We start from the raw sequence: 16,711 nt of genomic DNA, 5'->3' as shown, positions 1-16,711 counted from the left end.
AAAAAAAAAAAAAAAAAAAGAAATGTTAAGTCCTCATGCATAGGAGGCAAGTACTTTATGCCCCAGCATGTCCCTGACTCAAATTTGCCTTTCTTTTCTTTTTTATCACACAGCATGAGTGTGCAGGTCAAAGGACAATTTACTGGAGTTAGTCTCTTCTAACCTCCATGTGGATCTCAGGGATCAAACTCAGACCCTCTCAGGCTTGGCAGCAAATAACTCTACCCAACTAAGCTATATTTTCTGCCCTAAATTTTGCCTTTTCTATAGACAATTTTTGTTAGGATGCCTTAAAATGGCTCATGCCCCCTAATGTTACAACAGTTTAACTTTCATGTTTAAAAGCAACCAGGACTGGGGGTGGGGTGAGACAGTTCAACCTCCATCACTGAAAAACTAAACAAACAAATCAACCAAGGTCGATGAGGCACAGGCCTTTAACTTAAGCACTAGGGAGACAGAAGCAGGCAGATCTCTACTGAGTTTGACGCAACTATATCTACACAGCAAATTCCAAGCCAATCCTGGCTACAGAGTGAAACCAGGTCTCAAAACAAAACACAACAGAACAAAAGCCCTCAACCAACCACATAAGAGCAAAACACATATAGTACTCCAGTTAAAGGCAGTAGTAAATGCCGAAACAGCTTACTTAGGTTTGTCTACTAGTCAAGTGCATCTCTTCTTCATTTTTCACAACTACAAAGTAAGGAAAAAACCCATCTGCTTAGCAAAGCATGGTGTCACACACACCCAATCATAGCTACCTGAAAGGAGGCAAAGCAGGAAGTTCACAGCTCAAGGCCTGCCATGACAACTTAGTGAGACATGGTCTTAAATAACAACAATAAAGATAAAATTAAGTGTAAGAGGGTTGGCTTAACAGCAATGAGGTGTTCAGTTCAATCAATTCCCAGTACCAGGAAGGTAAAAAACAACCCCACAATATGGATTCACAACCATTATTAATTAAAGTAATAAATATAAAGTACTTTGAGCCAGACATGGGGCACACAGCTTTGACCCCAGCCCCCAGGAGGCAACAGCAAGCAAACCTCTGAATTTGAGGCCAGCCTGGTCTACACAGTGATTTCCAGGGTAGACATAGCTAGTCTCCAGCGTAGAAGGGGGGAAAAGCAGTTTGGACAAATGGAGCATCTCTTATAAACATCACCTGTCAATAAAAAAGCTGATGGCCAATAAGCAGAGGCAGGAAACAGGAGGTGGGATGTTGCAAGAAGAGAAGATTCTGGGAAATGATGAGATAAAAGACAGGAAAAACAGAGGAGACCAGCATAACCAGAAGGTAGATGAACTTGGAGAGACTCTGACGGAGATGCTGAGGAGATGAGGGAAGAAGGCTGAGACTGAAAGAGAGGTAACCAACCACATGGGAGACACAGACTAGTTTAAATGGTTAAATAAGTTACAAGCTAGAAAGGAAATGAGCCAAAGCTTATGGCTAGGCATTTATTAATAAATATTTATAGTCTCGTAGTCTGCCTTCTGTGAGCAGGACTGAAAAAAGAAAAACTGATATATTTTTACGGTCTTTTCTGGCACATTAGTCTTAAACTATAAGATTAAGATTTGCTGTCTTCTGAAAGAAGATTGAGAACTGTTTAAATGAGTATTTTTAAAAACCTCTATTATAGGGCTGGAGAGATGGCTGCTCTTTAAGAAATCTTGAGTTCAATTTCCAGCAACCATACATTAATGGGATGCAATGCCCTTTTCTGGTGTGTCTGAAGAGAGCAACAGCGTACTTACACACACACACACACACAGAGAGAGAGAGAGAGAGAGAGAGAGAGAGAGAGAGAGAGAGAGAGAGAGAGAGAATGAATGGGGCAGTGGTGGTAGACACCTTTGATCCCAGCATCCGGGAAGCAGAGGCGGGTAGATCTCTGAGTTCAATGCCAGGAGTTTACAAAGTTTGAGGACAGTCAGGGCTAGCTGGAAAAACCATCAATCAATCGTATGGGCTGGAGATCTGGATCAGTAGTTAAGACCGATTGTTCTTTCAGAGAACCAGAGTTTAATTCCAAGAACCCAAGCTAACAATTGTCTGTAACTCCAGTCCCAGGGATCCAAGGCCCAACACAGACCTCCGAGGGTGCCAGACAAACGTGATGCTCATACACACCGGCAAAATATTCATGCATGTTAATAACAGAATTAATTCATACTTTAGAAAATAAATTATAGGCTGGTGGTATATAGTTTAGTGACAGTATGTTTTGTAGCATACACTAGACTGGGTTTAATTGCCTACACTGAAAATAAAAAGTAGCCAGGTACAGTGGAGAATGCCTTTAATTTCAGCATAGGACAGACAGAAGCAGGTAGATCTCTGTGAGTTCTAGATCTACATGAATCTACACCAGTGGCTCTTAACCTGTGGGCTTAAGGGGGGTCACATAACAGATGTTTTCATAATAATTCCTAACAGCAGAAAAACTACAGTTATGAAGTAGAAACAAAATAATTTTATGGTGGAAATTCCTCAGCACAACATGGGAAATTATATTAAAAGGGGCTCAGCATTAGAAGGTTGAGAACCACTGTCCTACATAGTAGTACTGTCTCAACAAATCTGTGTGTCTCTATGTATATATACAGAAACACACACAAATACACTCACAAATGTACAAATTATTGAAATGGTTGGAGAAAAAAAAAAAAAAAGCCTGACAGGGTGGTATACTCCTTTAAATAATTCTAGCATTTGAAGGCAGATGGAACCCAGTTCCAGGCCAGCCTGGTCTATAGAGTGAGTTCCAGGTCAGCCAGGGCTACACAGAAAAAACCTCCAAAAAAAAAAAAAAAAAAAAAAAACCCCAAAAAAAAAAAAAAAAAAAAAACCAAACAAACAAACAAAAAAGAATTGTTACTTCAAAATAAAGGCTTCCCATTCCAACTTCAAGAATTCTGAAAGCACACTGTCCACAATAAACTGAAAGGTTAGACTAACAAATAAATGCAAGCCATTTTAGAACACTCAAAAGAAAGGTAAAAATGGTGAATTTAGTACTGTAAAATAATGTCAAAACAGAAAGCAATTCTAATTTTCAAAAAGAACTTTAAATGATTTTCTTCTAAGACCAACAAAATAAATAAGTAAATAAACATTTCCTGGGCTTTTGAAGAGATTGTTTAGCAGTTAAGAGCACTTGTTGCTCTTCCAGAGCACCCAGGTTTGACTCCCAACACTCACATGGCGCCACCTCACAACTCTCTTTAACCCCAGTTCCAGGGGATCCATTATCTTCTGACCTCAATGGGACCTGTATGTACATTTACACATGAATACATGCAGGCACCACCCATATACATAAGAAAAAAATTCCTAGAACAAAAATTTTCCCGCCTAAATGAATATATAAATGTAATTGAAACAAACTCTATGAAAGGTGGCAGTTTATCTTGGGGATGGATCGTCAAAGATCCACATTTTGCACTCTATTTTATCTTTTGAATAGACAGAAATTTTACTCAATCACACCTTTGCAAAAATTAAAATTTGCTATTGTTTTTTTTTTTTTTTTGCACTTCTGGCAGGGTCTTTTTGTTTTGTTTTGAAGCAAAGATTGCCTTTAGTTAAAAAAAAAAAGTGGGAGAGAAGGACCTAGCATTACACTTCTAAATGTATTTTCACTTGCAAAATTGTTTCTTTACTTTGTAAATGCCCAAATTTCATGGGTTCTGAGGTGAAAACTACCATAAAAAACATGAGACCTCATGAGTGGAGCAGAAGTGATAAAAGCGCTTTAATCCCAGGACTCAGGGTCTGAGTTCAAGCCCAGCAGGACTACAGAGTGAGTTCTAGAATAGGCAGGGCTACACCGACAAACCCATTTTGAAAACAAAAAAACATTCGACCACCAACAAACTACATATCTCTGTCTACTGGCGTCTAATACTCTCTTTAGTTTTTGATGAGATTTACAAAAAAAGTGGATTTATTACTAAACAAAACCCATGAACCACCACTAACTTCTGGTTTTCCGGGTAAGAGTTATCAAAGTTAAACTATTCAACACATCATACATGCCAACCCCAGAGTACAAAAGTGGCAGACAAAACTGATACCACAGCACAATTTCAGAACTATTCACAACTACCAAAAACAAAAACAAAAAACCGCACCCATTCTTATGTAAACTTTTGCAGTAAACTTCCTGAGCCTCACCTTCGCTTTCACCTACCCTCTCCAAAGGTGCCAATGGTCAAAAACTCCTAAGAGTAAACGTCCCATAGGGGAAAAACGACTGAAATGTTATTATATTTAAGCATTTAAACAGGGTACTTCCTCAGGCTACAGCCATTTTAGATTCAGTATCTTTTGAATTTTATGGGTTGGGAAGATTTAGCATGGAATAAAAACGACTAGTTAAGCCACCTCAACTAATCAAACTTCCTCTCCAATGGGACGGAGTTTGGTAGTTAACCGAACCGGTAAGACAATCTGAAGGAAAAGGTCTCCCTACCCCGGAGAACCGCGACTCCGGGCGTGGAAGTTCCCTTTCGCCCAGATAGTCCACATTTGACTTACACGACTTTTTCCTCGTTAAGTTTCTCTTAACTGGAAAACAGAAGCCTTCGGCTCTTATTTTAAAGAAAGATAAAATAATAATAATAATAATAATGATGATGATAATAAAACCCAAGTAAACCAAATCACTCAACCACTATCAAGCCGGAACTCCTGGAGAGGAGCCGGAGCCGCAGGTGAGCGTTTCCGACCGGGAACTNAAGTTGAAGTCGGAGAGCTCTGGAACCGCCGCGGCGACGCTAGTGTGCAAGACTCCTCCCGTTGGCGGGGGTGGGGGGAGGGGGACGTTCCAACTCGGCGACTCCCAGGTCCCTCGTCCACCCCGGCGGACCCACACCCAACCACCTGTGCAAGACCTTCTTCCAACTAGTTTTCCTAGACGGCCAGTTAGGCAGCCGGCAGAGCCCGTGCCGGGACCACTCCAGGTCTCCTTCTGCTCGGTATCCAGGACCCGTACTCACCCGGCAGCGGCGGGGCTACGGTCAAGGACGACTCGCGGCGTCTGAGGACGCGTCCTCAGCTTCTCCGACCAGCAGAGGTGACTAGCCCACAACCATAACAAAGCTCTTCCCAAAATGGCTGCCCGGCCCACAAGGCCCAGGAGGGGGCAGAGCGGGTGGAGGAGGAGCGACGGCCGGCTGGGCCCTCCCTCTGCCGCTTCGGCCCGCCTCCTTCACGCCCACTAGCACCGGCGCACGCGCAGGCGTGGGCTCCAGCTTCCGTGACCCCGCCCGGGCGCCCGCGGCTCGCTCTGGAAACGTTGGGCTGCTCCCGCAGCGGTTACTTCCCGCCCCGCCCCCGGCGCCCTTTGGCACGACGCCGTTCGGTCGGCTGTCCCTTCCGCAAAGCCTTTCGCCTCTCCTTGTGCCGCTCTTGGGGCGAGGACCAGCCGAATTCAGCACGCCCCTTTAAAGCTCCCAGCCGGGTCCTCCGGCCTGGGAGCACGTGAATATGGGTGGATATATTTGTACTAGTTCTTCCCCTGCCCATTCTTTCTTCACTTTCTCACACCTCGATTGTGAGCCAGATGCTTCGCCAACTACTAGAATTGTCAAACAAGTAGCGGAAGAGCGTGTTTTCCGAGCCCTGTACACCTTTGCCCCTCCATTCACAAGCGCGAGCTGTGGAAACTCCAGTCCTAGGCAAGCCATAGACACACACATACTCCCGCCCCCCGGACTAGAGGCATGCGCGGCGGTGTCGGCGCACTACCTGCCGGGAGTTGTAGTTCATGGGCATTGCAGGAGTCACGGAGGCGACAGAATGGAGGGTTGAAATCTGCTCCAGCCCAGTCTTTGCTAATAACCCCCCAAAGGAGTCTATAACCACTCTCTTGGCTATTGCATGACAGGAAGGGGCCGTACAACCTTGCCAGAGAAGGTAATAAAACTGGCGGACAGCTGCGTCTCACTAAAAACGAATGTTTCAAGAAGTTATACTCCTTAGAATGGAGGAAGTAGCCAAAAAGGGTCCCTACGTAAATGAACTCTCCTTTTTGTCTTCAGCTTTTTACACAAGGATCCAAGAACGCTCGAAGTACTTGGTAGCTGTTTCTTTTGGTCGACAGATGGCAGGTTGGGGGTGGGAGAGGAGACTTAGGATAAATCACACAGAGGATAAATTCAACAATGTTACTTCCTGGATGACCTCCAAGCCCAATGCCCGTAACGCCACACCTTGATTCATAGAATTTTGAATGTTGGGCCCTAGTCTTCTGTATTCCTCAATGTAATTTCTAGGTAATAGTAAGAGAATAAGGTAGAAACACAATCAACACCTCTTTCTCGCCCAGTGGTAGTAATAAAGGACGCAAATGCGGAGGAAGATGTGTCCAGTCGACTCAACAACGTTGTTTTGCAGTTTAAGCGTTCCAGGCAATCCTGTCTTTAAAAAAATAAAATAATTCCGTAGACCAAATCAGCCAACTCCAAGTCTCCTAGCTTCTTCCACTACTGTTACTGGGGGTTATTTCAGAAATTGTACTCTACTTACTGAATGTGTGTGTGTGTGTTAGTTAAACTGGTTAGAGATCCCGGAAGAGAGACTTGTAAGGTATCTGAAAGCCGACTTCAATTAGAATATTTTAGACTAGCTCTCAGCTCTGTGGTTAAAGACACTGGCTGCTCTTACAGAGGACCTCAGGTCAGCTCCCAGCACCTATACTGTGGGGAATCCAAGCCTCTCGCCTGAGTGGGCACATGCATAAAGTGCATGAACATCCACATTAAAAATAATGTAAAATAACTGAGGGAGGGAAGCATTCAAAAACGGAAAGAGAAGAGTCGGAACTTGCTACCGTAAGTTCCCATCCGGACCCATTTTCCTGCACTCAGGAAGTGGGGGCTGTGTGATTCCAGTTGCCGGAAGTGTTGTTTCGGTGTTTCTGGTTGAATTTGTTCAACTTTTGCGCCGTGTGATGGTGGCAAGTACGTTTCAGGGTTGTCAAGAGTACACTTTGGGAAGGAGGTGGTGGTGGGGTTGGTATTGGTATATAGGAGATGTATAGTTACCCCACGCGTCTTAAGGACCTTTTGTGTCTAAATTCCGCTCGTATCCCTAAAATGTCAGCTTGGAGCTCCCAGTTTGTGGTAGTTGCGTTGGCGAAATGAAAACATTTGGGCATTTTTTTCGTGGAATGAGCGAGTTGGCCATGGCTTTTAGTTTTTAATCTCCACATCAGCTTCTGTCTCAGGGCTTCAGCCTGATTATAATCCTCCAAATTTAGAAAACACGTGCTACACTGGTTACTGAGTTCCAAAAGGTGGAGAATATGTGGAAAACATTTAATTACATTGCTTGATTCACAACAAAGCGATATTTGTGGCTGCTCTCATTTATAGTGTAAAAATTCCAAAGCCCCGAGTACACAATAAAGAGAATATATAATTATTGGGAACAAAAGGTATAACTGTCAGTTTTAAAGATGAGGTACTGGTGCCTGAGGAAGTGGTAGAGATGTTTGCTAAATCCAAATGTTCAGTTTCACATTGCTCTTTTTATTAAACCAAACAGCCAAAACTAAAATTATTCTTCAGAAAACAAAAACAGCATAAAACTTATTTCCTTAATATGTGACACTTTGGCAAATAAATACATAAATAAATCAAAATAAACTATGTTTCATCGAAGAGATTTTCTTGACTTTTTGTTGTTGTTTTGGGTTTTTTTGAGACAGGGTTTCTCTGTATAACCCTGGCTGTCCTGGAACTCACTCTGTAGACCAGGCTGGCCTTAAACTCAGAGATCCGCCTGCCTCTGCCTCCCAATCCCAAGTGCTGGGATTAAAGGCATGCACCACCATTGCCCAGCAATGACTTCTTATAAATGTATAAAATGTATACAATTAAGTGATATCTTGTTTTATGAATAGGGTGTTGCTTCAAATTCAGCCATCCTCCTCAACTATAAAAATATATGAATCGGAATTGCATTTTCCCGGGACAAAACCCTGAGCAGAAACCAGAATGCTACACTTCATCCAGAAAATTTCTGGAGCATCTTCAAAGGTTAGTTGAGCGCTATTTGTCAATTATTGTCTGGCTATGGCAGACATAGATATATGTATTCAAGTGAGGAAGGAAAACAATGGGCAAATTATAAATAAGTAAAATATTTACTATGTCAAATAGTAACTGCTATGGAGTACTATACATCAGGGAAAGAGAATAGGGAATATCAAAAATAGAGGGAAGCTGGGCATGGTGGCGCACGCCTTTAATCCCAGCACTGGGGAGGCAGAGGCAGGCAGATTTCTGAGTTCGAGGCCAGCCTGGTCTACAAAGTGAGTTCCAGGACAGCCAAAGCTACACAGAGAAACCCTATCTCGAAAAAACCAAAAAAAAAAAAAAAAAAAAAATAGAGAGGACCAGGAGAGATGGCTCAGCTTTGTGGAATGCACAACCTGGGGCTCTAGTTTGGCCCCAGCACCTATGTTGGGTGGCTCACAACCACTGTTACTTCATCATTAGAGTACTTGAAGCTTCCACCGAGGGTACCCACACACATGGAAATAATAGGATTATATAACATAAATAGGAGGTTAGAAAAGAAGAATGGCCATGTAGGCAGCTGAAGGAAAAGCATTCTTACTGAAGACAAAGGAGTAAAGGCCAGCGGGAGCTCATTCCCCGCATGCTTCTCGGGGCTCACCATGACTGGTAAGTAGTGCTCCTTTTAATTTCAAAGTGATATTTTTTAAAGAGCTTTTTTTTTTCTTTTAAATGTGTATGGGTGTTTTGCCTACATGTATGTCTGTGTCCCACCTGTATGTGATGTGTGTGGAGGGTAGGAGAAGGTGTAAGATCTCCTTGGAACTGGAATTAAATTGGTTGTAAGCCACCACATGTGGCGGGAATCAAACCTGGATCCTCTGGAGAAACAGCCAGTGCTCTAACCACTGAACCACCCCCCCACCCCCAACTTATTACTTTATATATGTGGTGCTTTGCCTACATATGTGTAGGCAAAGGTACACATCTGTACCATGTGTTCTTATTTTTAAACTTTGTCTCCTGGTTCTGTTTCCTTTATAGATGCTGAAGAACCCTTTTACAGTGAGACTTGGAGCCAGCAGAATAGACATACTTTCTCTCAAGACATGTCTACTGCAGAACTTTTCCTCTTTGCCTCCAAGGACTTGGCTTTCCCCATCATTTCAAGTGTGTATGAGGAAGATACAATGCTATCATGTGTCACCATGCAACTTTAAAAAGCAGAAGGCAGTCCTTCCTCCAAAGAAACGAAGCATCATCACTTACCTACTCGATAGCCCAAAGCCAGCTTTATATATAACTCTGGCAGGGTTAATCCCCTTTACTGCTCCCCCACTCCTCATGGTAATAACAAAGTCTTATATCCCCGTCCTGGCTTTCACTCAGATGGCTTATGGAGCAGGTTTCCTAGCTTTCTTGGGAGGGATCAGATGGGGCTTTGTTCTGCCAGAAAGTAGTCCAGCCAAACCAGACTACATTAATTTAGCTAGCAGTATGAGTCCTGTTCTGTTTTCATGGGCAGCCATCCTATTTTCTGAAAGACTCAATGAAGCCATAGTCACATTAATAATAGGTTTAGGGATAGCATTACACAATGAACTTTTCCTCTTACCAGATTATCCCAACTGGTTCAAAGCCTTAAGGATTGTAAGTACTTTAGTGGCTTTTATCTCATTTGTAGTCACTTTAATACTTGAAAATATTTATCCAGAAAAAGGGCCCAAGAGACTTGATTAAATAGAAATATAAAACTACTTTCTTGGTATTATTTACAGTGTCTGTGGAGGCCAGAAGACTGTTGAATCCCCTGAAGCTAGCTTTTTTTTTGTTTTGAAGAAATATTTGTTTATTTTATATGAGTACACTGTAGCTGTCTTCAGACACACCAGAGGAGGGCATCAGATGCCCATTGCAGATGGTTGTGAGCCACCATGTGGTTGCTGGGAATTGAACTCAGGACCTCTGGAAGAGCAGTCAGTGCTCTTAACCACTGAGCCATCTCTCCAGAGACCCCTGGAACTAGCTTTACAGACAGTTCTGAGCCACTCAATGTATAGGCTGGGAGCTAAACTTGGGTCTAGAGCAGTACATAGTCTTGAGCATTGAGCCTCTATCTCTTACCTGTAAAGCTGCATTTTAGCATCACAATTATGTTCCTCTTTTGGCTCCTTCCTCCCCACCCCCCACCCCCACCCCCGACTGGTAGGAACTTATTCTTCATACTTAGTTTTTGTTTTTGTTTTCTAAAGAGTATTTCTTTTAGCCAGATGGTGGTAGTACACACCTTTTAAGCTAGAAGAAAGGAGGCAGAGGCAGGTGGATCTTTTGAGTTTGAGGCCAGCCTGGTCTATAAAGAGAGTTTCACGATTGCCAGGGTTACACAGAGAAACCCTGTCTCAAAAAAAAAGTTACAGATATCCACCTGCCTTTGCCTCCTGAGTGTTGGGATTATAAAAATTATTTCTAAGTAACTTATTTTGAAAATTTTCCTAATTCCTTATTATGTCATATAAGGTTAGTTTACATTTTTGTGTGTCTGTGAATTGTATAGTCATGTACCTAAACATTTCAGTGTTTTGATTATACTGAGAAAAGTAAAAGATGAAAAATCCTGTATTAGAATCTAGCAATTATGAAGTCATATTTCATGAAAAGAATCCTACTTGTGGTTTGAAGAGATTTGGCTCCCATAGACTCCTGTGTTTGAATCTGTTTGGCCCAGAGAGTGGCACTATTAGATGTGTGGCCTTGTTGGAGTATGTGTCACTGTGGGGATAGGCTTTGAGACCCTCCTCCTAGCTGCCCTGAAGACAGTCTTCTCCTGGTTGCCTTTGGTACAAGATGTAGGACTCTCAGCAGTGCCGGTGCTGCCATGCTCCTGCCTTGATGATAATGGACTGAACCTGTTAAGCCAGCCCCAATTAAATGTTGTCCTTTATAAGAGTTGCCTTGGTTATGTGTCTCCTCACAGCCATGGGAATCTAAGGCTCTACTAAGAACCTTAAAAATAAAAGTGTTTCTGTCACGTTTTTATAGCACTTCTGGATTTCCTGTCTAAGCCTTTGTTTCGTTTGTTTGTTTGTTTGTTTGAGATAGGGCCTTACTATGTAGCTCTGGCTTTCCCGAAACTCACTATGTAGGCCATGGTAGCCTGGAGCATATAGACGTCTGCCTGTCTTTGCCTCCAGCGAGCTAGAATTAAAGGCGTGTGTCATGACACCTGGTTTGTCTAAGCTTATTTTACCTGACATAACTTAGTTTTATGAAGTGAAATGACCTGTGGCTCTCAAGGTGGTAGGCAATAGTGGAATAAGGAAGGCCACTCACAGAAAGGCAGTTCACATGTCTAAGCTTTTGATTGGTGTTTTCTGACCACATTTAACCTATAGAAGCTTTTAAAATAATAGCAAAAGGGCTAGAGACATACATGGCTTAGTGGTTGAGAGCACCCCCTTCTCTGCTAGAGAAACCATGTTCAATTGTCAGTACCTGCACTGTGCTAACAAGTTCTTGGGGTTTGGATATGGCCTTCTTGGGCACAAGACAAGTATGTGGTACATAGACATATATTCAGATAAAATACTCATATACACTAAAATAAAAATTTTCAAATATTAAAACGTGATTAGGCATTGTAAACTACATAGATCAGCGTTATATACTTAGCAAGTTCCAGGACAGCCAGTACTACACAGAGACTCTGTCTCAGATAAATTAAACAATGGCAAAAAGCATTGCTTGGTTTGCTTTCCCTCCTCCCATAATAGTATGGACTGAACCTAGTGCCTCCTACATTCTATACAAGCACAGCTACTGAGCAATATACGAACAGGCCAACAATTTGGATTTTAACTTGAAAACCTAGTCTGGGGGCTTGGGAATGTGGCTTGGTGGATAAAATACTTGCTTATCATGCAAAGCCCTCAGTTTGCTCCCCAGTACCCCACAGACTGGGAGTGATAACACAAGTGTTCAATCCTAGCACTTAGGAGGTCAAGGCAGGAGGATCAGAGATTATGTTGTGTAACTGTAAATCAAAGGAAATTATTTTTTGAATGTTATATCTGTGATATAAGCAGTCAAACACCACTTTACAAGTTGTATGAGTAAATTATACACACACACACACACACACACACACGTTTTCTAGTAATGCCTACTATGAGAATAACTACCAACATTGTGACTGTGCTTTCCAAATGTTTTCAGTGTCACACTAGAGGAAGAGTATTTTCATTCCAGATGATGATTGAGAAGATAAGAAAATGTGGTAGTGTGCTGGCTGCTTTGCTGTGTCAACTTGACACAAGCTGGAGTTGTCACAGAGAAAGGAGCTTCAGTTGAGGAGATGCCTCCATGAGATTCAGCTGTAAGGCATTTTCTCAATTAGTGATCAAGGGTGGGAGGGTCCATTGTGGGTGGTGCCATCCCTGGGCTGGTAGTCTTGGGTTCTATAAGAAAGCAGGCTGAGCAAGCCAGGGGAAGCAAGCCAGTAAGGAACATCCCTCCATGGCCTCTGCATCAGCTCCTGCTTCCTGACCTGCTTGAGTTCCAGTCCTGACTTCCTTTGGTGATGAACAGCAGTATGGAAGTGTAAGCCGAATAAACCCTTCCCTCCCCAATTTGCTTCTTGGTCGTGATTTTTGTGTAGGAATAGAAACCCTAAGACAGGCAGGTATCATAACAGTAATAGAATTTTGCTGTTTTCTAGGATTTTAATTTTTTAATGGAACATATAGGATGTCTCCATTATATTTTGTTCAGGTGACTGTAGAACCAAGAAAAGCCACTGTTGCTACTGATGCTATTGTTGGCCATATATAGACAGATGTGTATACATACATACACATTTGAATTTTTAAAGAACTACAGTTCTGTATCAACTTTGGGAAAGTTTGCAAGTTTTATGTGGTATGTTGGCATAGTACATAAATTAATAGCTATACAGATATATACTTATTTCTTCACGTCTGTTCAAAGTTAACACTGAATTAGTATCGATTCTATGTGGGTTTGACTACAAACACTAAAATAGTCTCCAGATAAAGAAGAAAGAAATGTATCAAAACAGCAACTTGTTTGCTTTTTTACACACCTACTACCTGTTAACTACTCTTTAAGCTTTTAAACTACTAACACCTGGTAAGTCATGTGACTTTCAAAAATTGGACCTTTACATAGTTATATTGTTGTATAATTTGTTATATTGTGATTATGAGCTTTTATGTGATATAATTAGTGTTTTTGTAAAAGTGCATATTTGGGACCATGGGGAATAAATACCATAAGAGTATGATAATGGCCACCCACCTACCAGAGCAGACCAGCTGCATGCAGCAGATCGCCCTCACAAGGCAGTTAGCTTCCTTCTGATCTCACGGATTTCACATTTCCTGCCTCCAGAAGGATGGAGACAATATACTACCTGGTTTCCCCCTTACTTTCTTGTGTGTGGCGTGGGTATATGTGTATTTTGCACATGTGGAGGCCCAAGGTAAACGTCAGGGATCATTCTCTGTCACTGTCACTCTTCCATTTTTAATCATCGATGTGGGGTCTCAGTCCAGCCCAGAAGTGGTTCATGTGGAGAGTCTTGATAGCAGCTTGCCCTGAAGATGTCTAACCAGCATTGTAGTGAACTCATGAGATCTGAACTCTGGCCATCACATTTAAGCATCAAGCCATCTTGTCAGCCCTTTTCTTGAATTTCTGTAGCATACTGTTAACAGAAGCAATAGCAAACTAGTACATTAGCACACCAGGCCTCACTTGGATTTCTAGAGGGCTTCTCAGGTAATGTAACAGTGTGAAATGACTGGGGTTTTGTTTGGTTTTGTTTTTATTTTATTTTATTTTATTTTTTTTTGGAAAGCCAGGAGAAGGCACAGGATTCCCTGGGACTGCAGTTACAGACTGTTGTGAGCCACCATGGGGCTGCTGAGAATCAAACCCGGGTCCTCTGGAAGAACAGTCAGTGCTCTTAACCTCTGAGCCATCTCTCCAGCCCCCTGTTTTTATTTTTTAAATATACAGAATAGTATAGGCTGGTAATGGGAGGAAAACTTGACTTTTTAAGAGGTTCTTCAGATTCTATTCAACTATTTTTATGTGAAAGTACTTTTTTGCTTCTGAGTTACTTATATTCAATTATTTCAAGTTTTCCCCTAATCTCCAATGTGTTGTCTTCCAGAGAAACTAGTCACATTTTCAAGCTAACTGCTCGATTTCACTTTCAAAGTACTAATTTTCAGGTGAATTAAAATATATACTTTAAAATTTTGTTACATTGTGGCTGGAGAGATGGTTCAGTGGTTAAGAGCACTGGCTATTCTTTCAGAGGTCCTGAAATGGGTTCAATGCCCAACAACCACCTGGTAATTTACAACCATCTATAATGGGATCTGATACACAAGTGTACATGCAGATAGCACACTCATAAATAAATTATAAATTAAAAAAAATCTGTTACAGCTAGGCATGATGTTATACATTTCAGCAGTTGGGAGGCAAAGTCCAGTGAATCTCTGAGTTTGTGATCACCCTGGTCTACATAGGGAGTTCCAGACTACAGAGTGAAATTCCCTGCCACCACCACTACTTTTGGTTATTTCAAAATAGATTTCTCTGTCTGTCCTGGAGCTTACTCTGTAGACCAGGTTGGCCTTCAACTCATAGAAATCCACCAACCTCTGAGCCTCCCGAGTGCATGAATTAAAGGTGTACACCACTACCCCTCAAGAAACTCTTTTTTAAAAAAAGTTTTATTAAGTTATTCTGAGAAAGGACTGTAACATAGCTGCTTCTGGCCTGGATCTTGCTGTGTAGAGCAGGCCAGCTTCAAGTTTATGGTGATTTTCCTTCCTCTGGTCACTTATCAAGATTAAAGGTGTGAGACACACACCTGGCTAACAACTGATTTCTCATGTATGTTTGTTGGCCATGGTCTTTAAAAGAAAAACATTTTTTTGTTTATTGAGGTGCTAGGTATTAAATGCAGGGGTTAAAGGCACGCCTAGTACATCCGAGGCTGTGCTGTATCCGGAGCTCTTTCCCCGCCATAACTCCGTCCCCAACTCTAGTGGGGTGTTTTTTGTTTGTTTGTTTGTTTTTCAAGACAGGGTCTCTCTGTGTATCCCTGGCTGTCCTGGAACTCACTTTGTAGACCAGGTTGGCCTCCAATTCAGAAATCCGCCTGCCTCTGCTTCCCTAGTGCTGGGATTAAAGGCGTGCGGCCAACTCTAGTATTTACGTAGCCTTAAGCTCTTGTCTCTTGGCCTCAGCTTCCTCCAATAGATGGGACTTCAGGTATCTGCCAGCACATATAAAATGGACATAGTATTTAGAAACATACAGACATTTCCAAACATTTTGGAGAAAGATCACTTTAATTAACTTCTCTGAAAATGGAACTAAATGTATACATTCCTAAAGTTAAAAACAAAAGCCTGTGTAATACTATTACAGTTTGGTAATCCAGTAATGCTAATTAACTAAGTTAATACAAAGAAAAGAAAATAGTTAGAATTTTATTAATTAGTACATTCTTTTTTTTTAAAGGTTTATTTTATGTATATGAGTACACTGTAGCTGTCTTCAGACACTCCAGAAGAGGGCATCAGATCCCATTACAGATGGTTGTGAGCCACCATGTGGTTGCTGGGAATTGAAATCAGAACCTTTGGAAGAGCAGTCAATACTCATAACCACTGAGCTATCTCTTCAGCCCCTAATTAGTACATTCTTTCAAAAACAATGTATTATCACCTGAGAAATAATACACACTTAGTTAACTTTTCAGGGAACTTCTGAACTCATCATACATACTCAAATACCCAATGTCGACATTACATTTCCACCTCAGCCAGTTAAGTATAAAGTATGCAAAACCTCAATAAATTGTTTCTAACTGACTAGCAGAAATAAAAGCAATGATGACAGCCTTCAGAATTCAGCAAAAACAACTTCTAAAATGACTATCAAGGAAAGGAAGCTTTTTAGAAGCAGTTTTAGATCCAAGGTAGTTAAAACTTAAAATTTGACAGGCAGTGGTGGCGGACGCCTTTAATCCCAGCACTTGGGAGGCAGAGGCAATCAGATTTCTGAGTCCGAGGCCAGCCTGGTCTACAGAGTGAGTTCCAGGACAGCTAAGACTACATAGAGAAACCCTGTCTCGAAAAACCAAAAAAGAAAAAAAAAAAACCTTAAAATTTTTGTCTATACAAAATGTTCACATATACAGGTTAATTCCCTGATAAAGATCTGAAATGCTTGGGACTAGAAGTGTTTGGATTTGAGAATATACCTGATTTTAGAATATTTATGTAGCACTCATCAGCTGAATATCCCTATTCTGAAAATCAGAAATCTAAAATGATGCAATATCCAAAACTTTTTTTTTTTTTTTTTTNNTTTTTCGAGACAGGGTTTCTCTGTATAGCCCTGGCTGTCCTGGAACTCACTNTGTAGACCAGGCTGGCCTCGAACTCAGAAATCCGCCTGCCTCTGCCTCCCGAGTGCTGGGATTAAAGGCGTGCGCCACCACGCCCGGCTAACTTTTTTTTTTAAATTGGATATTCCCACTCAAAAACTTTCAGATTTCAGAATAAGGATGCTCAAAGCTGTACCTACAGGGCCATATGTGGTGGCTTATGTACTCAAAGGCTGA

The 16,711-nt window shown here is 41.7% G+C and overlaps 2 protein-coding genes across 3 annotated transcripts in view; one reads left to right on the top strand and one right to left on the bottom strand.

Moving 5' to 3' along the window:
* Positions 1-5,199, bottom strand: part of Gpbp1l1 (GC-rich promoter binding protein 1 like 1) — a 34,373-nt gene extending 29,174 nt beyond the window's left edge. The window contains exon 1 of the mRNA XM_021160949.2: positions 5,017-5,199. The gene's annotated coding sequence lies outside the window, so the exon portion shown is untranslated. The remainder of the gene's footprint in view (positions 1-5,016) is intronic.
* Positions 5,200-5,786: 587 nt separating this feature from the next.
* On the top strand, positions 5,787-9,890 carry Tmem69 (transmembrane protein 69). 2 transcript variants are annotated; one of them, XM_021161138.2, is made up of 3 exons: positions 5,787-5,935; positions 7,926-8,061; positions 9,088-9,890. In XM_021161138.2, the coding sequence occupies exons 2-3, from the start codon at positions 8,020-8,022 to the stop codon at positions 9,781-9,783; spliced, it is 738 nt and encodes a 245-aa protein (XP_021016797.1). In that variant the 5' UTR covers positions 5,787-5,935; positions 7,926-8,019; the 3' UTR covers positions 9,784-9,890. The 2 variants fall into 2 exon arrangements, with proteins under 2 accessions (XP_021016797.1, XP_021016796.1); XM_021161137.2 differs by lacking the exon at positions 5,787-5,935 and adding an exon at positions 6,897-6,981.
* The last annotated feature ends 6,821 nt before the right edge of the window (positions 9,891-16,711 follow it).

The sequence above is a fragment of the Mus caroli genome, chromosome 4 (genome assembly GCF_900094665.2).
Source record: "Mus caroli chromosome 4, CAROLI_EIJ_v1.1, whole genome shotgun sequence".
Classification (NCBI taxonomy): Eukaryota; Metazoa; Chordata; class Mammalia; order Rodentia; family Muridae; genus Mus; species Mus caroli.
The sequence above is the reverse complement of the archived record's forward strand: the minus strand, read 5'-3'. Positions and strand labels throughout refer to the sequence as shown.